Consider the following 24,832-nt stretch of genomic DNA (forward strand, 5'->3'; position numbering starts at 1 on the left):
GTTGTCTTAATCTTAAACTCAGGACAACCTTTTGTAACTCTTTGCTTCAGATCATTTTGAACTCCATGCACAAGTACCAGCCCAGGGTGCACATCATTAAGAAGAAAGATCACACTGCCTCCTTGCTAAATCTGAAATCTGAAGAGTTCAGGACGTTTATCTTTCCAGAGACGGTTTTCACAGCAGTCACTGCCTACCAGAATCAGTTGGTGAGTGTGATGCTAGATCATTTTTAGAACTCTCATTAACTTGTCTAAAGTTCTCTGTGTTAATAAATTCCCCCTTTTAATTCAGCATAGACGTCTCTCTGATGTTAGAGAGCTCGCAAGGACTTTTTTCCTCTCTTTGGGCCTGATCCTCCTCACTTTCCATTCAAGAGTAATTCATATATACATGTGTACTTCTAATAACCACAGGTGCTGGAAGTAGGGGTGCGGCCCAGCTTGACGTGGTTTCCATTAAATCCAGGGTTTACAGTTTGGTTCAATGGCTCTCAGCACCCCCACTATACAAACTGTTCCAGCGCCCCGGTTAATAACGTCAATGGATTAATAGAACAACAGCTACTCATAGAACAATAAGAATTATTCACAAGTAAAGGTTACAGAAACAAGCCTTTTAGTTTGAATCTTTATTTCTACATGTATAAAGCTGTGGCCCATTATTGTTTAGTACTTTTCAAATTAACCCTTTCAGTTCACCTTGGGGCTGTTCCAACTTCCAATGATCCTATGTCAGAGAGCTTTTGGCTGAGCTATATCCTGGCTTGGATATATTGACTGACTGGACTTTAAAAATTGACTAATTAAGCTACAAGGGTAAAATGTAAGGGAAACAACCCAGAAATAGGCCTTTCTCACACTGGCTAGATAATACCAGTTATACATTTGAATATCAAACTGGTACGCCAATGAATAACATCCACAAAATGGACTAGGATCATAACAGTGGAGCCTGCTTTTAACATTGGATGTAATAAGTAAGCTTAGGAAGTTTGTAAACAATTGGATGAAAACACTTCAGTGGGAATTGGACAAGGCCTTTAATATTGAAGTCAATAGAAAGACTCCTATTGACTTTTCTGGGCGTTGGATCACATCCCAAAAGAGAATAGCTAACACACTAGCTAACTTTCTTTCCTACGTTAAAAACGTTTAGATTAGTAATGTGCCAAATACCTTCCCAGATGTTTGGATTGTATGATCACAGACTCAGAGTACTCTGTCTAAAATGTACAACATTTCCTAACAGAAAACAAAACTTCCAGTTGCGGTAAATGGAATGAAGCTACTGTGTGTTGTAGAGAATAAGCAATGTAAATAAATATTGTACTGTACCTTAGGCACCTCTTTAGATCATATTCATAGAGTGGAGGCCAGAAGGGATCACTAGCTCATGTAGTCTGACCTACTATTTTAAAAATTCTTTCTCTAAGGATATGACTTGGAGTTCTTACAGTTATGACATACACCAAACCTAGCTTAATATCTGCCCCAGAGCTCAAAATGTTTCCATTTAAACTCACATTTATAACTGAATGCAAAAGAAAATTAGTCATTCAGTAATCTTGATAGTACACCAGCAAGAAATTTGTTTAGAAAAGGGCGTTCAGTTGACTTTCTGTAGAAATCAGCCAAATTTTAAAAATCCAATTTAAAACTGGAATTTACTTCTGTACAATAGATTGGTGCTTATCGCTGACATTTAGATCATGGCCATTTCTAAACAAAACTTCCCTAAGTACATACAATGAATACTGCAAAATTTCTCAATGGAACATCTCTGGAACCCCTAGAGATTGATGCTGTCATTCTATTTATGACTAATGAAAATGGAACATTTTTTCATTTCTGCCATTTCTTTCCTTGCTGTTTTAAGGGGGGTTGATTACATTTCTGCAGGTTATTAGATAAAAGCTAAATACATTACACTTTCAACAAACTATCTCATATTTTAAGATTTAAAGGGCATACATTTGTTTAACAGTCAAACCACTGCTACAGAGTTGAATTGTAGGTCAAATTTCATTTTTAAATGCTTTCTAGCAGATGTTCTTCTGATTGTTTGTGAGACAGTCTCTGAGGATAAATGTTATTTCTATGTGAGATCAGAAATGGTTGTGAGTCTCATGTGGAATGGTTTCAGAGTAGCAGCCGTGTTAGTCTGTATCCGCAAAAAGAAAAGGAGTACTTGTGGCACCTTAGAGACTAACCAATTTATTTGAGCAGAAGCTTTTGTGAGCTACAGCTCGCTTCATCGGATAGGACAAGTTTCACTCGGGGGATGTCATACCAAGTCATTAGTATGAGAGAAATGGCAATCTGATTAGCACAAAAATAGATTTAAGTCGGTTTCCCTCAAGATTCCTGGATTCATAGATTCCAAAGCCAGAAGGGACCACTGTGATCATCAAGCTGCCCTTCTATAGAACACAGGCCATAAAACTTCCCCCAAAGAATTCCTGGAGCAGATCTTTTAGAAAAACATCCAATCTTGATTTAAAAATTGTCAGTGATGGAGAATCCACCGCGATCCTGAGGAAGTTGTTCCTATGGTTGACATGATTTGCCCAAACCTACACAATGTGTCAGTGTCAGAACTAGTGGTTTCGGGAGGAGTCCTGTCCCAAATTGGGCTGAAAAATCTAAATCTCAGAATTTTTCATGAGCCTGGTTTGGATTAATTGAAACATGTTGTTCCGATTTTGACCTTTTAAAAAAAAATATAACCTCCCCCCTAAAATTTCAAAACAAAAAGTAGCTTTGAACCAAATTATTAAACTTTTCATATCAGAAATGTCAAAACAGGAAATTTTGACAAATTTGAACTTTATTGCAAACCTGTTTTTGAATTGGGAGATTTGTCGAGATCAACCCTTTTCTATGCACCGCTTCGGTTTTGAAAATCAGCATTTTCCAAAGGGAAAAAACATCAGAACATTCCCAACCAGCGCTAGTGATGATCATTTATTTGCATTATGGGAATGCCTAATAGCCCCAGCTGAGATTGGGGCCCCATTGTGCTTGAATAACCCATACTAACACACTATAACTTCTGGTCCTCATAAACCCGCATAGTAAGAGTCAGTCCCTGCCCCCAAAAGCTTGAACTCTAAATAGACAAGGCAAGGAGTAAGAGAAGAAACAACAGCACAGAGAGTTGAAGTGACTTGCTCAAGGTCACGCAGCAGGTCAGTGACAGAGGGTGAAATCCAGACCACACTGAAGTCAATGGGAGTTTTGCCATGGCCATCAATGGAGCCAGGATTTCACCCCAAGTCTCCTGACTGCAGTCCAGTGCACTATCTACTAGACGAGGCTGCCTATATATTTGTAGTTCTTAGTTCCCAGACTTGTTGTAGTCAGATCACTAGACCACACCTTGCATTTGTATAATGTAGATAGCAACTTGAAAAAAACCCATCAGTCCTCCTTTGCTTCCCCTAGTTTTCATAAACCTTCCCTCCCACTCCTCTGACTTCCTGCCCGGAAGAGTGGTCTCTCAGAATGAAGAGTCAGATTTGGCTGTAATCTTCTCTGGTTTCAGATGAGTCACTCAGCACTAATATATCCTTGCTCTATGAAAGCATGTGAACATTCAGGGAGTTGGAATTGCTTGTTTTAATTTCTGAACCTTCAAGGCCCATTTTTTAAGCAACGTGGTGACCAATATACCACAGACCTTTTACGGGGAGGCCAGGATGAAATTGGTGATGATTCTTCAGTGGTGCTAATCTCTGTTAACACAGGAGATTCTGAGTTCCCTGGACTCTCATTGGCTTCAACTGGAGTTGATGGCACTCACAGCTTTGTGAGAGATGATCAGGCTTCAGACCCTTGCTTCCAGTCGCCTTTTAGTTCCATCAGGGCAAAATATATTTGGCAAATCTAATTTTTGTTGCATCCTTCCAAATTTCAAGCACAGAATCTGCCTATTGAAAGCAGAAGTACAGATTTGATCAATTTTATCACAAAACCAATTGAAACCACCAATGACAATTTTGGGCAGATGGGTACACAAAGAATTCTTTACAATGGCTCAGCAGGCAGTATGACAACAGGGGACAAAATTTACTGGACAATATAACTCAAATAAATCACAGGAAGGCAAATCCATCCCCGGTGTAAGCCAAAGCAACTCTATTGGTTTCTCAGGATGACTGCGGTTTTTCCTTTAAAGTCTTGAAGAGCCGGGGATATCTTGGCCAAAAGAGCGTCTCTCCTTATCCTGTTCCTCCCCCTTACCACACTCTTACACCCATATGTTACACGACTATATAAATGGATTTGGATGGAGCATTATTGGCAGAAAATGGCACCTGCATCTGCTTGCATAACATAATTTTGCTATAAGATTAGTACATATTTAAAGAGCTCCTAGACAAGTTTTAATCACATTAAATGGCAACAAACACAAATTCTATCTTTTTTCCCCACAGTTGCTTCTGGAACAAAGCTCCTGCCTATTATGTTCTGTTCGTTGCATTTTCTGGTTTCTCTGTCTTCTCTAATAATGCCTATAAGGTCCCTAGCGGTGTTTATGTTCTATACATATACAGGGCCCGATCCTGAGAGGTGTGGAAGACATTCAGCAGCTCTGAGGATCAGGCCAGGAAGGCTTGGGGTTCTCAAAGGAAGCTTTCTTGCACATCTCTTTTGAAAATGAGAGGCTGTTGCTGTTTAAGCCAATAGCTGAATTTGAAGAAGGGGAGAAAGTTTTTGGTTGTAAGATATCCAATCTCGTAAGACTGTAATTGTTTTAGTAGGGTCACTCTTTTAACTCAGCCTTACCAAATCTGGTTTTAACTGTGACATTTTCCCCCGCCTCTGTACAAAACAGTGCCAGTGTCTCTGTGTGTGGTTTATTAGGCTCGGTTTGGACCAGTTATATTAAAGTCAAAATTGTCGGGGCTGCTTGAGACAATGCTTTAAAATCAGCAGGGCCAGCAGGTTGTGGGCCCCTCCCCCACCAAAGTAGGTTGCAATGCCAATGTAGTGTTTACTGCTCTTGTTTCAGTGCTGCATGTATGACCTGTTTTGGGCTGATGGAGATTGTTTTGGAGACAATAGCTTGAGACTCCTGTAGAATCAAAATATTTCCCTCTTTACCATAGCCACATATGGGGCACCTCACAGGCTCCCCCTGCTTCTGTTTAAATCTACTATTCCCCTAACTTCCTCCATCAATACACACAACCCTTTTGGACCCATGACCTAGCCCTGCCTTTTCAGTTATCATGACACTGGACTTTGGGACAGGTGCCAGAAAGGAAGCCTGATTTATCCTCTCACTTACATCAGTTTTACACCAGTGTAATGCCATTGACTTCAGTGGAGCGACTCCTGATTTATCCTGGTATGAGAGGAGACTCAAACTTTGAATCTTGAGCGTTGACGCTGGTGGTGCCAATTCAGTGGCTTCACAGAAGCCCCCATATTTGCTCGATCCAGTCCAGAGAGTAGTCATAAAAGAAATGGGAATGTGGATACACGTAGCTGTGAGGTCATGAGGATGGATTGGTAGAAACTTTGTACACTGCAATACCTTGGTGCCACAATCATGTTGTGTTGCTCTTTTCTGTGTTTCCAGATAACCAAGCTGAAAATTGACAGCAACCCTTTTGCTAAAGGATTCCGGGACTCTTCCAGACTCACTGATATCGAGAGGTAATGGGGACTTTCTGTTTACTTTCCATGCAGATAAGATAAAGAGAAGAGAGAGTTTGTAGGAAAAAGCATCCTTTCAACTCCTGAGAAGCTGTGCATTTTAACGTTATCTTGTTGCATATAGTAAGTCTCCTCCACCTCCTTTAAAAATGCTTATAAAACTTATGAAGACAGAGCTGTTTTGAGCCTTGACAGCTGCTCCAGCTGAGTCTGATCTATTCCTCTCTCTGATGCTGCTACTTAAAGGGGTCACTTTTATGGCTTCCATTTTTCTTAAACTGTAGAATTCAAAGCATCCTTCTTATCATGCCATTCAGTCCTATTGAAGGTGATGAGCTGGGCCTCCGGGAAATGTGATCTATGGTACTGTAAAAAAAAAAAAAAAAAAGCCCTTGTATTGTCCACTGTTCCCCAAAAGGAAAAAGAAAATGAGTGCTTTCCAAAATATACTGTTAAAACTGCATTAACATGTCTGCCCCCTTGGCTCCTAGCTCCTAGCACTTGGTGTAGCTTTCATGTGACCCGTTTTAGAAGTCCCAGATACGGAAGTCAGCAAGTGCTGCTGTCAGGACAAATCCATAACCCTCATTTTGATGGCAGAGATACCACTTTTGTTTAATTTGAGATTGTAGTGCAAGCTTCATTCTGGGGGAGAATGTGTCTGGAGACTGCTATGAAGTTTGTGTCTATGAGTTGCCTCTGTAGTCAGTGGATACTTAGCCTTGTCATGTGATGAGGGCATTAACACAGACCCATGTTGGGTGCGAAGGACTAGGAAATAAAGATCAGTTCCTTATCAGCGCTCCTTTAGGTCATGCCTTTACTAGACAGAGCCATATGTAAACTAAAATTTTGGCAAAAATGGATCAAATTAAGCCACCAGACTCCTTCAGTCTGGAAGAGGATCTTACCGAGAACTGAAGGAGGTGGTTACAGCACTTTCAAAATTTCCTAGAAGCAAGTGATACTGGGAAAAGACTGAGAGAATGAAATCCTCTAGAGTCTACACTCCTATGTGTGGCTGGCCCAGAAGCACTGATGATCTACAGCAGTGTTTTCCAACGACTGGTCCATGGACCGGCGTCGGTCCCTAAGATCTCCCTGATGCAGTTTAGGAAGGCAGCAACCTGGTATCAAAAAGATTGAGAAACATTGATCTATAGTTCATCCCTGTGTGAGCCTGAAGGGGATTGCAAAGTGCTGTCTGAAATCATTACAAAATGTCAGGAATTCTTTGATCCCAGCAAGAATATTACTTGGGGAAAGGCACGTGTATTGTCTAAGAAACTGGCTGTCAGGCAAGATCATTGGCTATTAGCTTTATTACATAGGTATGTAATGTAAGTCATGTGACTTTAAACAGTTAGACGGGTGAATTGGAGGTTGAATTATGTGTGGTATAATAGATAATTAGGGCAAAGAACAGTTACTGTGATAAATGGTGTTTGCATAACACAGGAAATATGTGCAGGGCTAGTGAAAACTGCTTTCCAAATGAAAGTCTTAGTAAGCAGTGAACAAACTGAAGTGCATCTAATTAAAAAAGCATACCGTGGCATACTGACAGCAGACTAGGGTAAACAAATTGCAGTGACCGGATTTGTTTGACAAGTGATAGTAGGAAGAGCAGAGCACTACCACATGATCCCTTTCCAACACGAAATGTGATCATCTCAAACAGGGAATCCAAAAGGCCCAACAAGAGCATGAGAGAATTCTGAATAGGCAGCCAACAGAGAATGCTTAGGCGCCTCCAGGCATATAAACAGATTGGGACTATAGAGAGGAAATTGCTGGCTGTGAAGGGAGTTTTTACAAAGGACATCCAAAAATAACAGCACATGGCATGTAGTCAGGGAAGTCGAGCATAATCCACGGTGCCATTTTGATTATTGAGAAGTGTGAGAACAGAGCCTGAGACAGCCTATCCTGGTCAGGCATGAATGCTGCCATCAAAGATAAGGTATCCAAGTGTAATACCACGTGTAATACAAGTGGAAACCTTGAAGCCACAGGAGATTCCTGATTTTCCTTTAGTCCATGGCAGGCTCACATCTATTTTTCAATTAAATGGGAAAGAGTCCATCTTATTAGTGGCCTATGGCATTTTAAAAATTACACTGTTGCACAACACATCAAGTAGCAAAGTAGTAAAAGTGTGACACACAAGAGTGCTGAGAAGAGACTGGTTGAGGTTTTTTATTTATTTCCTATCCTTATTCTAATGGATCAGAACTGTAAAAGGTTTTTTCTGTTCATAGACATTAAAATACCCAAGCATGTTACAACAGGAAATGTAATGTCTATAAGTGTTACTTCTGTAAGCTGCACATCTGCAATCATAGTATAGTATGTTTTTATAAGAGCCAATGATAGCACCATCAAAAGCAGGGGTAGTCTGTTTTTTGTCAAGGTCCAACTTTCTTGGTCAAGGTATAGTCAATGTCCAGACTCCAGGGAAAATAATAATGATAAAATACTAAGTAAATAAAAAGATTTTGGGGTCTGTTCAAAAGCACCTAGTGGTCCGGATTTGGCCTCTGGTCCACCTATTGACTACCCCTGGCCTAAAATGACAGCGAAATAAGACAGACAGAAAGAAAAAGAAATAGGAAAAATAAGATCTAGTGATCCCATGCAATGGAGAATAAGGCAGTATAAATTTTTTTCATATTTGACACCCATTAAAAGTCATGCATTACAATATTTTAGGCAATAGATTGAATGATGCAATTTGAGTTTTGTCTTGCTATAATAATAAATAGCTTCAACACGGCCACCACTTGAAATAAACAATATTGTTGTTGTATTTCTATGTCCTGGAGAAGAATATGCAAGGTAAATACACATTCACACATCTCTTTATAATTGAAAATTTGACTAGATGTTGCAAGTAGATTTTCCAGTCAATGCATGGGCTTCCCAAAGCAGATATGCATACAGTGCATGCGTGAATAAATTGAAATGTTGCTCAGTGATCTTAATGTTCTCCAATCTGTGAAGCATCCCATGATGTAAGGGCCAAAAGAGCACTCATTCATCATCAGCTGCAAGTTTTCAGGATGACCTAAGTAGTGTGAAAGTGGACAAAGCTTTGGATTTCATTTCCAGGTATTTAAGTCTGCTTTTTCCTAAACAGCCTGTGGGGAGGGAAACAAATCAGATCAATTGATCTTTAGAGACCTAAAGAAATTAAATTAGTCTGGAGTCAGTTACTGCACTAAACCATCTAGTAATTGGATTGCTCCTTGTTACTGATTGAAAACAGCCCCTATCTGTAACAATATAGGGAGCTTTTCTTTATAGTAGATCTGAGAGAAAAACACATCTTTTTATGACATGATGACAGAAATTGCACTTTTCTAACCTAATTGAATATGATTTTATAAATATGTGACTTTAACGATTTGAAGTTTCCTGTTCCAGATTTACGATCACTATGTAGGAAATCCAAACTGAAAATGCCTTTAGGATTGAATCTGTTTACATTGTACATATTGAAGTTACAACAATATAAATAAGGACAATGGAGTGTGCAAAATGGTATAGACTTTGGGCGCCTGTAACTATTGATATTAGTATATTTGCTCTCATTTCTATTCAAATAACTGAGCATAGTCTTCTTTTCCTGGTAGCTTTCCATTCATAACTTTTATCGAGTAAAAATGTTCGGTGGCTGGGGTATATTTCAAATTTACACATTTAGGATGTGAGATTCCTTTGTAATCATTAGAAGTGAACAAAGAGACTCTATTCTCTTTCCACAAATTACTTTTTGTGGCAATCTATCTACGCTTACTCTGGCCAGAATTTATCCAGAGGCACTGTGTCTTAGAAAAATCACTGACTCACCCACTGACACTGGCCCTTCTTATTTATTTTTTTGTCTTCAATACTTGCTCTGTTGTAGGTTGGTTCCTTCAGCCGGTGCCTTTAAAAAGTTAAATTTAACAACAAGTATCACACTGTGGTATGTGACGTACCATGGTGTCACCCATAGTATATCAGACACTGTGGTGTGGTCACGGTTGGTGAATGCCAGGGGTCAAAGTAACTTAACGGACTTACTGGTACACTGGTGCCTGGGGTCCTGGGCAAGGTGGGGGGGAGCGGGGGAGGCTCTGGGCCCCCGGAAGGTGTGGAAGGGGTGGGGCTGGGGCCAGACTCCCCCAGCCAGCCCTGCAGCGCTGCCTATCTCATGCCGCTGGGGCTCTGGTGGCGATTTAAAGGGCCCAGGGCACCAGTCGCTGGCACGGTAGCGGTAGCAGTGGCTGGGAACTTCAGGCCCTTTAAATCACCGTCAGAGCCCCGGGCCCTTTAAATCGCCCCTGGAGCCCCCTGGTAGAGGTGGCGGCCGGGAGCTCCGGGGCTCCGGCAGTGATTTAAAGGGCCAGGGGCTCTGGCTGCTGCCGGGAGTCCCGGGGCCTTTTAAATTGCCAGACCCTTTTGCCCTGCCCCCCCGCATCAGCGGCCCTCCCGGTACGGTCGGCTGTATACCAGCTTTCTTACCGGAACGCCGGACCGGACCAAACCGGCTTACTTTCATCTCTGATGAATGCTGATTTTTTTTAAAATAACTATTGTTAAAAAGGCTATAAAATAGCTTGAGAATAAGCAAACGTCACTGGCAACATGTACGACGTGAGCCTCTTTATATTTCTGCCGAACAAGAGCCCAAAGGCTATAAGAACTGTCAAATCACAAGGCCAGTAGGTTCACTTTTTGCTGTGTGTCTGAAGGCCTCCTTGGGGCTTGTGGTGAAGAATTAGCCTTGGGAATAATATCATGCACACCAGCCAGCAAGAAATTCAATCCCTTTAAAGTATGGGAGTCAACAGAACTACTGAACCATAAACTAATGTTCAGAGTGCGATCGATGGATCATACTTTTATTCTGGACTTTTTTGTGTTTTAGTGCATGTGAGGAAAGCTCAGGAATGGACTGGTGACTGTATTAAAGGTAATTGAGCGGGTGTCCTCTCTTGCATACCTCTAATAAACACTCGCTGAAGTCAGAGAGATGCATCAAGAGGAGATAGCTCTTAATGCAGAAGTGTGGCCTGACCACCAAAACAATACTTAGCATCAGAGAGAGAGAGAGAGAGAGAGTGAAAAGGAGATGTGTGGGGAAGCCCCAACTCAGCATTTCATATTGGTTTTCTTGGTAATCAGGGTCAACATTTTCCTACATTAGGCAGTCTCTGCCTAAAATACAGAAGTATATTGTATAAAGGCATAAACAGAATGTGAAATGTGCTTGAACTCTAAATATGGGCATAGCCCCATCTACATTGCAGTCACACCGTGTGCTTAGTTAGGTGATATCAGTGGTAAACTTGACTGGGGTCGGTACCTCTTTTGCTTTCCAACCCAATGCCTTCCTTTTACCTAACATCTATCAAAAAAGACCTCTTCCTATCCCCTTTTAGCCCCCTCCAGGGGCCAGAAAGCATGCATGCCCTCTAAACTGGCAGAGAGGCATATGCTGCTTGATAGTGCCAATGGCCCCCATAGGCACCAACTCCGTCGGTGCTCTGGGGCTGGAGCACCCCTGGGGAGAAAATGGTGGGTGCTGAGCAGCCACTGCAGCCCCATTATCAGCTCCCACCCAGCGTCTCCCACCTGCCCGCAGACCTCACAGATCAGAGCCTCCCCCTCCCTCCCCACGCCTCCTGCCTGCTGTGATCAGCTGTTTTGCGGCATGCAGGAGGCTCTGGGGGGAAGGGGGGAGGAGCAAGGACACGGTCGCTGGGAGGAGAGGACGAAACTGGGCAGGAACAGGCAGGGTGGGGGTGGAGCAGGGGTGGGAAGAGGCAGGTGGGGTGGGGCCTTGGGGGAAGGGGTGAAGTGGGGACGGAGCCTGGGGCAGAGCTGGGGGTCGAGCACCCTCTGGCACTTTGGAAAGTCGGCACCTGTGCTGGCCCCACCCCCATTTCCAAAGCAATTTACAACTCTGTGCGAATTCTTCTCCAATATGGATCAAAGACCCACCTCCCCTGCTTGTTTCTCCTCTGGAGGAGTTGTCAGAAACCGGCATTGGGAAGAGATAAGTCCTATCAGAAGCACAGGTTGGGGTCTGGACAAGGGTGCTGGGCATAGGGGAGCCCCCAGTCCGGTTTCTTACAAGCTTTCCTACCCAGCCCTGCCTCCTGGTGGCCAGGAGCCAACCTTTCCTCCTTTCCAGCCCAGCAGAAACCTTGGAATCTGTCCACTTCCCAATATTTTAAACACCTGGAACCCAGATTAGTCTCCTAATGGGCCTGATTTGCTGTTGCCCTGCCCCATGTGTAGTCAATTGCACTAGTGCAAAGTGGGTACAAAACACTAACATGCTGATTTGGTAGCCTCTTGCTCACTTTTCCACTCACTGTGCACTGGTGTGAATGACTACAGAAGGGGCAGAGTAATTTAGAATCAAGCACATCATTTCCACTGCTAAGGAGATTCTCCATGTGGATTTCTCTTATCCTGCATGAGAGTGAGCATCAGTCACCTCCAGGACACTGCTCTCATCCCACTTACCTGACCTTTAAAAAAAAAAAAAAAAAAAGCTCTCTGCTCCCCTGGGGTTAAATCTGACCCAATGGAGTAAAGCTAGGGATGAGCATAATCCCATATGTCATTAGTTTAAGAAACAAATCACATAAATACCTCTAGTGAATTTTCACATGAGTTTGTGATTTGACAAATCAGGGGAGAGGAATATAAAGTAAACATTTTACTTTTCTGATTTGCTGCGTATCGCCCTTTTCCCTTTTTTGGGGTGGGGGTGTATACGAGGTGGAAGGGGGAAGGGCTATTTAATATCCTCATGCTTTAATTCCATATTTTCTACTATTTTTTTCCATATAGTGGTCTAAATCTTGCTACTTTACCTTAATGCAAAGTATAAGGCTTATCACAGCTCTTCCAAAGTTAAAATTAGTGGCTGGTATGTGTGTTGTGATATGCCATCATCTCAGGAAGTGTCATTTCTGAGATAAACCCTGCCTGTACCCTACTGTTTTCCAAACCCAGGTTTTTCCAAATACCAGCAAATATTTTATTTTGATTTGTCTTCTTTTAAAAGTTGTGACTCTTTGCTTTTTGTGTGTTGTATTTATCCAGGTCTAGCATGTTAGTTTTGATTTTCTGTGGCTAATTTTGGCTCCCTAGCACACTTTGGGCCAGATTCTATTTTCACTTTAACCCATTCAACGCCATTTAATTTGATGGGCCCAAAACCTCAGCTGGTGTCGACTGGCCTAGCTCTGCCAAACTATGTCAATTTTAACCAGATAAGGATTTGGCCTGATGAGTGTAACTAAGAGCTGGATTATGTTCAGAAAGCCAGCATGCAATATCAGCATAATTTGTTGGAAGTGCTATATATGTTGTTAATCGTGTGTTGTGTGTATACAGTAAGCATTGTGGCTGGACAATTCCTGAACAGGGTTGCAGATAAATGTTTGTTATTCACTTCACTCTGTTCCCCCTTCAGTAAAAGGGCACTTGTTCCTCCCCTGCTTTTTTTTTTAAAAGGATTCCTTTTCACCACTTGAGTTGTGGACAAATTAGTCGTCTTTTCCTTTAAAAAAAAAGGTTCTACTAGAGTGAGACTTCCAGCAAGTTTTTTTTTTCCTTCTGAACCCATTTATTCTGTCTGTCTTCACATCACCTCACTTCTGATGTCTTCTGTTATCTGGGCTCTCTTCCAAATGTACTAACCGGCAGCTACAAAAAAGGGAAACCTTTGAAATCCAGAACTAAAGAAGTTATTCAAGCTGTAAACTGATAATTCATACACTCTGTATCCTGTTCGGTATTTTTCTTTGTGTTGCACTGAATGGCCAAGCAAAACACAGTTGTCAGCTTTATTATTTTCCTCCTATTAATCCATTGTACATTACATTTTCTTAAAAAAGGAAAGCAGCAAAAGACGTGGGGAGTGGATTAGGATGGATCCTTATTGTTTTGCTTATCCCCCAGATTGATAGTGAGGGACCTCCTGAAAAATGGAGAAAACATGGACAGGTTGGTCAGCGTGGCTCATAATGTCTGTAGCTATTTTAGGTATTCCTGATAGCATCTCCTCAAGGAACTACAGGTGCAGAGGGTTTTTCTCTGAAGCAAAAGATGGTGAATAGTGGAATTTCTCTCTGCACTTTGTCTTCAATAGACATCAGACCAGGCCCAAAGTGGAATGGTTGGATGAGCAGTATGTAGGAATCTCTGATTTTTGTATGTGTCTAAGATGGGTGCTAACCTGCACCTGCCACTGCCAGGATGGTCCAGTTATGTATTAGCTTTGTCTGTTGCCTTGGGCTAAGACTAAAAATATTGTCTAAAGCCTGCTCCATCCAAAGGAAGAAGGTAGAAATCTTGTCCCCATCCCACGTACACTCGCTCTCTAGCACTGATACCAACTGCAGAAAAAGACACAACTTCAAATATATGCAAGAATAGAGTGGACTTGATGTCCATGGTCCTGACCATACACTGTATTGTGCACAGATAGGCCCCATTGACTTGATGGTGACTCCGTGGGAATTGTATGTGCCCATGCATAATACATTGCAGCATCAAAGCCCAGGTGATCAGAACACACTATACTGTAGGCTGTAGTGAGAGCACCACAAACAGCAAATGAGAGATTTGATGAAAAGTCTTCAAAGGAATGCCTTCTTTTGCCTACAAGGAAGCATAGCCCCTTTCATCTTGATTGAGGATCTGGCCATAGTGATCCTTGCCTTTATCATCTCCAGAGTGAATTTCTATAATTCACTTGGGTTTGATGATGGAAGGAAACAGATGTTCCAGCTTATGCAAGATATTGCCCCGCTCCTCAGTTGCAAAGAACACTTCAGAGTGCTTTGTATTTTTTTTTAAAAAAGGAGGACTTGTGGCACTTAAGCTTATGCTTATGCTCAAATAAATTTGTTAGTCTCTAAGGCGCCACAAGTCCTCCTTTTCTTTTTGCGAATACAGACTAACACGGATGCTACTCTGAAACCTTGTATTTTTTACTGACTCTCAGGTCACTGCCAGTGTCATTTAAGGCGTTGGTCTGAATCTGTTAGTGGATCAGGTCCCAGCTACATCAGAGACTGCCTGTCAATTCATGGTCCTCTGAGACAGCTCTGCTGTTCCAGGACAGTGCCGCTAACAAGGCCTAAGATTGTCCTAGTGAAAACTGGAGGTAAAGCATTGTCAGTTAAGAGACCTCAGCTTTGGAATGAGTTACCATAGGAGGTAAGACTGAGCCATCCAACCCACAGGTCAATACATCACTGGAATTGGTGGCTTGATGTTGCAACCAAGGTGTGGAAGCTCTGATGATCCTCTGAGAGAAAAAATATTTTCCCTGATCCATCACTAGGTGTCACTACCCTTGATATGCAGCACGCAATGAGTGCTGCAATCACCCATGCATCATTGAAATGCTACGTCCTGTCCACATTATTGGATTCATGGTTCAAAACCACTATGGCTTCTTTCTGATGTGGAGAAGAGAGGGACTTTATTCAATATAAATGAAGGTTGACTGACCAGTCTTGTCTCACCATGTGCTTCTGTCACTCTACAGTTCTTTGAGATCCTCGTAAGTTCCCTTCCCACACTACCATTTACCTGTTCATCCTGCCTCTTCCACCACTGCCATTATGTGTCCTCCTATTCCATGCTGGCCAACAGCAACTCAGTTTCCTGCTTGCCATCTGGTACACAGTTACTCCCCTGTTCAGACAGCTCCAGCTCCTATCTTCTCTGACCTCTTCCTCGTCTCCAGCCCATTCCATGCTGTTATTTTACACTTGTATACTTAGCAGAATTTGATCATGATATTTTATAGTACTAATGTGCGGATTTCATTCATATTAACTAAGTTTAAAAGGGGAGCTTGAAGGGTGACAAAATGTTGGGAGAGCATGCAAAATAAATTGGCCGTAAAATAACATCTTCACCTCCACTTCTCTGACAGCTCCAACCCCCCCAATATTCAGTTACCCTAACTTTACTGCTAAATAGAAGGCGCCCTGGAAATCTAAGTAACTGCGTAAAGTAAAAATCAGTTGAGTTAAGCATTAGGCAATAACGATCTGCAAACTGAAGACCAAAAGCTTTTCTTGGGTTAAACTGAAATTACTTCATTTTTCACAAGATGCTCAGCTGATTATAGATCAAGTCTGAACATTTTCAAGGAATGCTTCTAAAAACACCAACAATCTGATTCTCAGTCTCCAGTTTTCATTTATTAAGTATTTTTATTGAACCGAATCATAATATGGCAAATATTGATTTATCGTTCAGTGATTTATAAAATTATCTGCATACATCTTTTAAGCAATGTTGTGAGATGATCAGCCTAGTTATTAATTCCTTTCATTTGCTTAAGACCTTTTGCACACACAAATATAAAACTATACATTTTAAATAAATGAGTATTGTTCCCATTAAGTTCATTTCTATGTTTGGGGTGGGTTTTTTGAGTATTTCTCTCCCCCACCCCCAATCTCCGTATACAGATTGTCATGCTACAGGTGTCCTAGATAGTGCACTTTTGTATAATCCAAAATTTCAGGTAATCTGTGTCGGGGTTCGCCGGTGGGAGGGCTTACTCTTTTACTCCACCACACAGACACGTCGTGTGAATCAAAATCTAGACCTTTAAAATTAAAAATCATGAGTTGTTTTGTAATAAAACCATAAACCAGCAATGCAGTCAGACGAGATTATTTTATGTAAAATTTTGAACATTAAACGTCAGGTGCTGAGAACAGGGCCTTGTCTGCAGGACCGGCTCTAGGCACAAGCAAAGCAAGTACGTGCTTGGGGCGGCGCAATTCCAGGGGTGGCATTCCGGCCACCCTTTTTTTTTTTTTGGCTTGGGCAGTTGCGCCCTCGGAGCTTGGGATGGCAAATTTTTTGCTTGGGGTGGCAAAAATCCTAGAGCTGGCCCGGCTGGTCTGTACTCGAAAGGGTTTGCCGTTACAGCTCTAACAGAAAATTGTCCTAGTGCAGATGCAGCTTATGCCAGCAAAAGAGTTCTTTTGTCCGTACAACTCATCCCATTTCCCCAATGAAATAAGCTATACCAGCAAAATAACTTTTTTGCTAGTATAACAGTATCTACACTATGGTTTTTGCTGGTATAAAAATGGTGTAAAAAAATCACAGCCCTACGCGACATTTCAGTCCTGGCAAAAAAATTTGTGTAGACCTGGCCCATGGTTACAGCTCAGAACGAACACTTTTGTGTCACGAGCTGCTTTTCCTAATCTTAATTTCCTCATTCTTAATTTTTTCCTGTTTTTTAAAATACTTTTTCTTTGCACAATGAATCTGATGATTTTTGGCACAATGTCTGTGAAATAATAGTAATAATAATTCATAAAAAATCCAAACGCACAGTGCCCCACTTCCAAACTTTTCACATTCAGGGTTCACGTAAAAGTCATACCTCTTTTCCCTTTAAAAAAGACAACCACATAAGATAATACAGTTTTCTGTCTAGCAAAGTGACCCATCTGGAAAGAATTTAGTCTGCAATAATTGTGGGTATTTGATTTAGTTTTAAATTCCCAAAGGGCAATTCAAAGGTAAATTTATTGGGCCAAATTTATCTGTAATGTACCTCCATTGAACCTCATAAGGTTACAGATGAATTTGGCCCATTGAACTAGAACTGGAGCCTGCATTGTTTCTGCCGTTTCACAACATTATTACATACCGTACATCAGAGTATATCATTACAAGCAGACATTTACTACTAATAAAGTCAATACAGACATATCACCTGAACGTGATTTATTTTTTTCAGAGCTTTTAAGGTTAGTTGCTGTATATCTGGCCTTCAAATGTGAAAGTGCTTACCGCCTGGCATCTACCCCACTTTGCCAAGGCAATCCCAATTCATTATTCTATGCTGGTCTCCTATTCTCCATGTTTCTTTCTTTCCTTCTTGGTAAGCAACATTTCCCAGTCTGTTTGAAAAAGAAAAGACCTAAGAGGCATTAAATACATAACATAAACAATGCCGTCTGTCTTTTTCTTTGTAAAATCTTCTTGGAGATAGCCCTGATATGCCCACTGTTTTCAATCACTTAAAAGGCAATAATTCAATTATATCATCCTCTACGTAGGAACTGCCATTGCTTTCAGTCCACTTCCAATCCTGACACAAGTAAATCACTTAGATAAGATCCCCTTTTTATTTTTTTTTTCCAGGAGACTAGCATAAGTAATGATACCAGCGATAGACCAAGGACAAAATGACTATAATAGCCTTTTTGTAGGAAAGGAAAACATGTGCCACAGTGATTTATTGTGCTATTTGGAAAATGTTTTTCCTTGGAATTTTTGCAACAGCTGAATTGCCATAATAAAATACATGTAGCAACATTATCAGATGGTAAAGCCAAAAGAAACCTGCGCCCAACAGATGTATTACCTATGTGAAGGTATAAGGGATACCATGTCTCTGGGGTCAGAGACCTGCAGCTGGCTGGCTAGCTAATTAGCCCTGCCCTCTGCACCTGAGAAAAGAGCTGGACCTTAATGGCTGATCCGTATAAAAGAGGGCAACAGGAAATGGAGAGGGGAGGCTGCAACACTCACCAGAAAGTTGAGGGGTCAGGGGCTGTGCTCCCAATGAACTGCTACCGGAGCTACTGCAGAGAGGAATTGCTCCAGAAATCAAAATGGACAGAAAGGAGATTGTGTGAAGTCCTTTATTTCTGAGGCAAGAGCCAGGAAATTTTGGGTTGCTGAAGTTACTGGTGTGAGGGGCAGAGTTGGGGAAGGGACTACTTGGCCTGTGCCGGCTTTGAGGAAGGAGTTTGTGAGGTTTGGATTTCTTTTTGTTAAGAAGCCTTAAATGAAAAACATCTACCTCTGCTGGAAAGTGTTTGCCTGGATTCTGTGAGAGAGCTCAGCCAGAATTATCCCAGGAAGTGAGCTGGCTCAGCAAAATCAAAACCTGGCTTGGTAGGAGGAAAGTGCTGTAAGATAGGCCCCAATCCCTTATAGACTGGATTTCCTGGATGAGAACAGGAATATAAAGCCACACTGGAAATGTATTAGATTCATTCTTGGTATAATGCCACTGATTTAAATGGAAATATACCAGGGATTTGGTATATTTGGTCCTCTCCATAAATTGGCTTACTCATCATGTAGTTATGACTTTCTTCTATTTAAAAACTGTTTGTGTGAATTCAGTGCCTGTTCAAGGTGCCAGGCTGAGAGATCTAGGCCTACCAGACCTCTGCTAGTCCATAGAATAGGTACCTCATGAGAGGGAGCACAGCAGATTTCCCATACTGTACTGTTAATATGCCTACACCCTGACTGTGAGGGACTGTCCTTGCAGGTGAGCTGTGTCCATGGCCATGCCCTGATCTTGCGGACAGTCTCTGCAAGAATGGGGGAGTGCCAGCTGTGATGGTCGTGTCTGTGAAGTGGACACTTGTTCATTGGGAATTGGATTGTGACCATCACTCCTGACCCAGACCTAGTTTTACCAGCACAAATGTTCACAGAACATGAATTTTAAGCTTGCATCTTCAAATACTTGGTGAGGCTGGTTTTATATTGACTGTGAAAACCCACATGAGGAACTTGGTGGTAAATTTGCTCTCATTCATTCCAGAACCAGACACAACACAATGTAAGACGTGGCCAACAATGAGTAAACAATATTTATTGAATTTGGGATTTTTAACACAAGCCACAGAGTAACTGAAATGCATGAAACATCTTGTTTTAATGATTTTGAGAATTTGAGGAAAAATATGATCTGTTGGTGTGTACTTCATGAACAGAGACAATCTGTTCATCATTTTCCCCCCTAATTTAATTATTCATTCAGCTATAGTGTCTGAGATGATGTCAGCCATACGTCTGGTTTAGTTACAGCATAGAATGGGTTACGGGGTTTATACGCTAAACAGAGGTGGTAATGCTTAGAATGCTACTGACGTACAATATTGCTTTCTTCCATAGAGAGAGTGTGGAGAGCCTTATTCAAAAGCATTCCTATGCACGCTCCCCCATCAGAACCTATGGAGGAGAAGATGATGTTCTGGGAGATGAGAGCCAGGCAACACAAAGCAGAGGTAGGAAAATACATTGACGAGAACACATTAAGGACTAAATTCTCCACTGCATCTCAACTCTCTGCAGTGCCGGGGAGAAGGGGGACACGTCCAGTGCTGCCCAGCTCTGCAGAGTTGCTTTAACTTATGCCACCGAGGTAAGACCCCTAACTGATCCTACACCAGTGGAGTTTAGCCCCCACCCCGTCTTTGGCATGCTTTGTACGCTGGTGGTGTGTTGAGAGGTGGTTGGTGCAGGAGAGAGTTATGCTGCCTTCATCAGCTTGATGCCACAGAACATTCCTTTACGCAAGAAGAACTCTCTGCTGGCCATCTCCAGCCAGAATATGGCTATGCTGCATTGCCTGAGCAGTGCCAAGGGATATGGCAGGCTGGAGAATTGGCCTTAAACTTGTAATGACCTGGGTGACTAAAGCCCCTGTCCTTCCTGTCATTTCACCCCCAAATGACTTAGTTTTGTTTGTTTTTACCAATTGCAAAACCAATTGCTACTCTGAATTGCCTTCCAAATGGATGCTAGCTTCACAAGTTACATGCCAGTCACTATGCTAGTCAAAATAGACCTTTACTGCTATGGCTATAGCTTCCTGACCTTAATGTGGTGTTCCCTGCCTGGTGACCTCATGACCTGCTTCATCTGCAATAGCCACTTGAGGTAAAACAGTTCTGTCTGCCTGTAGGCTGGCAGGGCCCTTGTCTTATCCTCTGACTTCATGCAATGTTGCTAAGACAGGAGCATTGTTCCTGTTCATAAGCTCTTTGGACATAGGGGAAAACTGTGCTCACTTTGAACCATGAGTTTCTCTTCAGCAAAGTGTTCATTTGCACTTACTCATGCATATCTGTCCCTAAGAACAATGCCTTAATTTCTGGAGTTGCTGGGCCAGATCCTCAGCTGGTATGTTTGAAGTCCTTCAGTGGAGTTTCAGCCAGTTTACACCAGTTGAGTATATCCTTGGTGCCACTGTTATTTTCCCCCCCCCGCCCCCAGCACCACAATACGTGGTGGTGTACAACTTACTGCTTCTCCAAATGAGTAATATACATCCCCGCCGCCCTCCAAAAGCATAGGACTAGCAATCTGTGACACTTACTGAGGGAGACTCCCCAAAAGTATGAGGGGAAATGTAAATATCTCTCTGAAATTCTCAGCAAAATCTTTTGATAACCTCTTTAAAAACTGTCTTAAAATGGATGCATAATGAGGGAGTTGAATGAGACTTGGCAGGTGAGCAAGTGCTGCTGGCTTCAGCATATGGCAAGAGGTCTGTGGGTCCTGACCATACCTGGAATCAGCAGACCATGTCCCCAGCAGGTATTATATTTGGGACTCACTGGAGCACTGGTTGTAATCCTTCTCTGCTTCTGTACGGATGGGAAGAGGCACCCGCTTCCCCATCAAGTGCTCTCATTGTAAGGGGCACGATTTTTTCCATGATGTATAGAAAGGGAAGAGTTTGCAATACTCATAATTTACTTCAAAACGCATTCAGTGCATTCGTTTTCAAAGTATTTTGGCACTTTGTTCTGGTCCCACTACCCCCTAGAAGTACAGAGGCATGTAAAAATGAAGAAAAAATTGGGGGAGAAGAAAGGAGAAATGACAAACTATTTCAGGATCTCCAAAAGTTTGTTTGGGGTTTAATTCTTGCAACAGGCAAAGGTTTGCAAGGGTCCTCCCCCTCCCCCTTATTGGTTTGAGCATTCTGTTTAGGCAGTCTTAGGGAGTCTCAAAGTACAATAATCAAATCTAAAATGTGATCACAAAGGCCAGCAGCTTATGCTGGTGTTTCTGAGAATCTCAGAAAACCTGGCACTGTTTCTGGAACACAAAATACCAAGTTCAAGATAACCTGAGTGTTATTGAATGTTCACTATAACATGAAGTCTGGTTACCAAAGTTATTAACAAATAGGAGGTATTTATATCCTTACACAAAACATAACCCTCTACAATTAAAAATATACTGTATGTGTACACACACAAACTCATACATGACACAGCTCAGGGTTGATACTAGAGATAGGGCCAAGTGTAAAATTCAGATTCTAATCCAGATTTGGACACAAACTTCCCCACAACTCAGAGATATTCAGATTCAGGGTTTATAGAAAATTTTGTTTTGGTCTATTGTAGAGAGAAGCATCTTTGCAGTTTGGGTCTAGATCCAAACTTCCCCCATGTTCAGGGATGTTCAGATTTGGTTCAAGTCCATCTCTGGTATGGATTTGACATAACTTTTATTCGAGAGCAATTCACTCTTACTGAATCACTTTTCCTGTCTAGTTATGCAGGGGAAGCATTTATCATGAATAACTTATCCAATGAATTTTGCTGTTTTTTTCTGCTTTGAGGATTTGTCCATGATCAGACTGATTTTTTTTTAAATGTGTGACAGGGTGTGACCCTCCCCCCCAGTGTGCAGTCTGGGAGCTGTTGGAACTGCTGTGCCCCCTAACAATTCAGCTGGGCTGGCCTCTCTCACACTAGTGATTCAGCCAGTCTCTCCAGGCCCTGTTATCACCCAACACGGCGGAGGGGGCGCCACACACCTAACTGACTTACCTGAGTGTTTTACCTAAGCCACTCATGGAGAAACAGGAGACCCCCAGCCAACTTCCCAGCTCCCCAGCCTTGCACCTCTACTGGAGTATAAACCCAGAATTATGCCGTCTTGCACTGAACAGGGATCTGTATGATGCAAACTCATTCATTAATTAACTCCCTCCTCAATGTGGGGAAGAACTGCAACAGCCTTTGTTTACAGAGCTAGGATTCCCAAACACTTCACCCAATAGCTCACTAGTTAAGATAAAACGTAAAACAAGTTTATTAACTACAGAAAAATAGATATTAAGGGATTAGAAGTAACAGTAAACAGATCAAAGCAGGTTACCAAGCAAATAAACAAATACACATTGCTAATTCAAATCCTATCTAGTATATTAGGCTCAATGTCTCACCCTGACTGATGATACAAGCAGTCCACCAAGTTTCCATATACAAGCTAGAAATCTCTTTAGCCTGGGACCAGCACTCCCTGCCCCCGCCCTGTTCAGTCTTTTTTCCTCAGGTGTTCTCTTGTGTGTGGAGTGAGGTTCAGTCATGTCACTTCTCCCTTATATCTTCTTCCAACTTGCTGGAAAGCTCTCTTACTGTTACCTGGGTCAAACAGTTCCCATTGTGCCATGCCATCTCAGAGAGGTTTCTATTGTACACAGTTCCTGGGGTAATGCTTGTGTGCATTTCCTCAATAAGCCATCAACATTGTTTGGCCCTTTTATTGTTGTTGTTTTATTTTATTATTTTATTGATATATATTATTTATTTATATTTATTATTTTATTGTTATTACTGAAAGGCTACTTGTGGATATTCTTAACTCTTAACATGTTTCAGTAGCATATACACAGCCAAACTTCATAACTTCACGTACAATGATAGCACATACCATCCAACAAGGTATTAAATGTTTAACAGAACAAGACTTTTAGAATGGTGCCTCACAAGGCATACTTTGTGCGAAATATATTATAATTATATGGCAGTGGTGAATATGGGGTGCAGAGTGTCACCAAATGTATTTGTTTGAAATTCTTCTGCAAAAAATTGTTTGCCTACATGTTGCTCATGAGCTGTTTGTTATGAATGGTCAGTATTTGACATTCAAAGTTTTTCTTTGTCATATATGTGTTTTCATAGTATTTCTTTTTCGTGACTGGCTAAGCATATCTCTTCCAGTCAGATTTGACGCAAATGCTACCTATTATAAATTTAAAATTCTTTCCCCATGAATATTCTGCAATATTGGCTTAAGATTCTGCATTACCAAACCTTCTTGCCAGTGAGCTTATTTCCTAAAATATCGAGTTAGGGTGAAATTCTGGCCAATGTGAGTCTCACCATTGATTGCTTTTCTGTCCAAACCCCATCCCATTGAAAACACAAAGGACATGAATGAAGAAATAATAACAATTAATATTTTCTGCAGTATTTACACAGCTCAAAAACCCAAACAGGTGACAATCAGAATAACAGTGACTGAGTGCAGCATTTGCATCAGACTTTGAGAGTGATTGACTTTCAGAAGTGAAAAACCTCTTCTGTAGTTGTAGTCCTCATCTACATGACATTGTTAGAGGCATACCTAGGGCACTGTAGCCCAGCTGCTGTAGTGTCTGTAGTGTAGACGTGGCTCTAGTGTAGTTATCAAAGCAAATTATCCACAGGCATGCCAAAAAGATTGCTATCCAGTGGGCTAATTAAAACATTTTTTAATTTGTAATTTAAACAGGTCTTACTTTTTTTTCTAATTCTGAAATCCTCAAAGGAAAGACATAGCAAAGAATTGCTCTAGGGTCTGAGGTTTCAGAAAACAGCAATTTTTGGAAGTTAACAAATAATAAACACTTAATAGCTTAGAAAATTCCTCCTTAGAGCACATGTTTAATAGAACTGCATCCAATATTCCAATATATTCTGAGAGATTTCAGTAACCAGGCAAGTCTGTCAATCCTACCACTTACAGTTACTATCTGATCACTAGAGCTCGCTGAAAACTGATTAAAAAATAGGATCTTTCTGCAAATGTTTTATTTTCTTCCCTGACCCCCCCTCCCCCCAAAAATGCCAATTTTGCCAAACTTTCACTGGAAAAAATCCTTTTTAAAATCAATTTTTGATGAAATTTTTATCAAACTCAAATTTTGGAAAATTTTACCAGCCCTGGTGACCAGCTGAAATCTTACAGTGTTGCACTGAAATGAGACTTTACCTCTGAGCCAGATGTTTCAGTTTTTGGCCCCAGTATTAACAGTGGATAGCATTTTTATATCCATCTATATGACAAACTGCAGAATAAAATTCTAGGTGTATTCCTTGAGGTGCTATCTAAAATAAATGAGCAATGCTGATTTTGCTCTCCAAACAACTTCAACCCGTTTCTTAAAATGAAACTTCATCCAAGGTCTAGGTATAAAAAGAAGCAACCCTGGAATAATAACCTAAAACGTTAGGGAATTCTTCTAGAGGATTTAATTTCCACTGGCATCCCCTCTTAACATAAGAATGGCC

The 24,832-nt window shown here is 41.5% G+C and overlaps 1 protein-coding gene across 1 annotated transcript in view; it reads left to right on the plus strand.

Annotated features, from left to right (window-relative positions):
* The window catches only part of TBX20 (T-box transcription factor 20), a 50,790-nt gene that overhangs the window by 19,660 nt on the left and 6,298 nt on the right, over nt 1-24,832 (plus strand). Inside the window, exons 5-7 of the mRNA XM_007065883.4 lie at nt 51-209; nt 5,590-5,666; nt 19,647-19,759. Coding sequence (XP_007065945.2) covers nt 51-209; nt 5,590-5,666; nt 19,647-19,759 — 349 coding nt within the window. The remainder of the gene's footprint in view (nt 1-50; nt 210-5,589; nt 5,667-19,646; nt 19,760-24,832) is intronic.

The sequence above is a fragment of the Chelonia mydas genome, chromosome 2 (genome assembly GCF_015237465.2).
Source record: "Chelonia mydas isolate rCheMyd1 chromosome 2, rCheMyd1.pri.v2, whole genome shotgun sequence".
Classification (NCBI taxonomy): Eukaryota; Metazoa; Chordata; order Testudines; family Cheloniidae; genus Chelonia; species Chelonia mydas.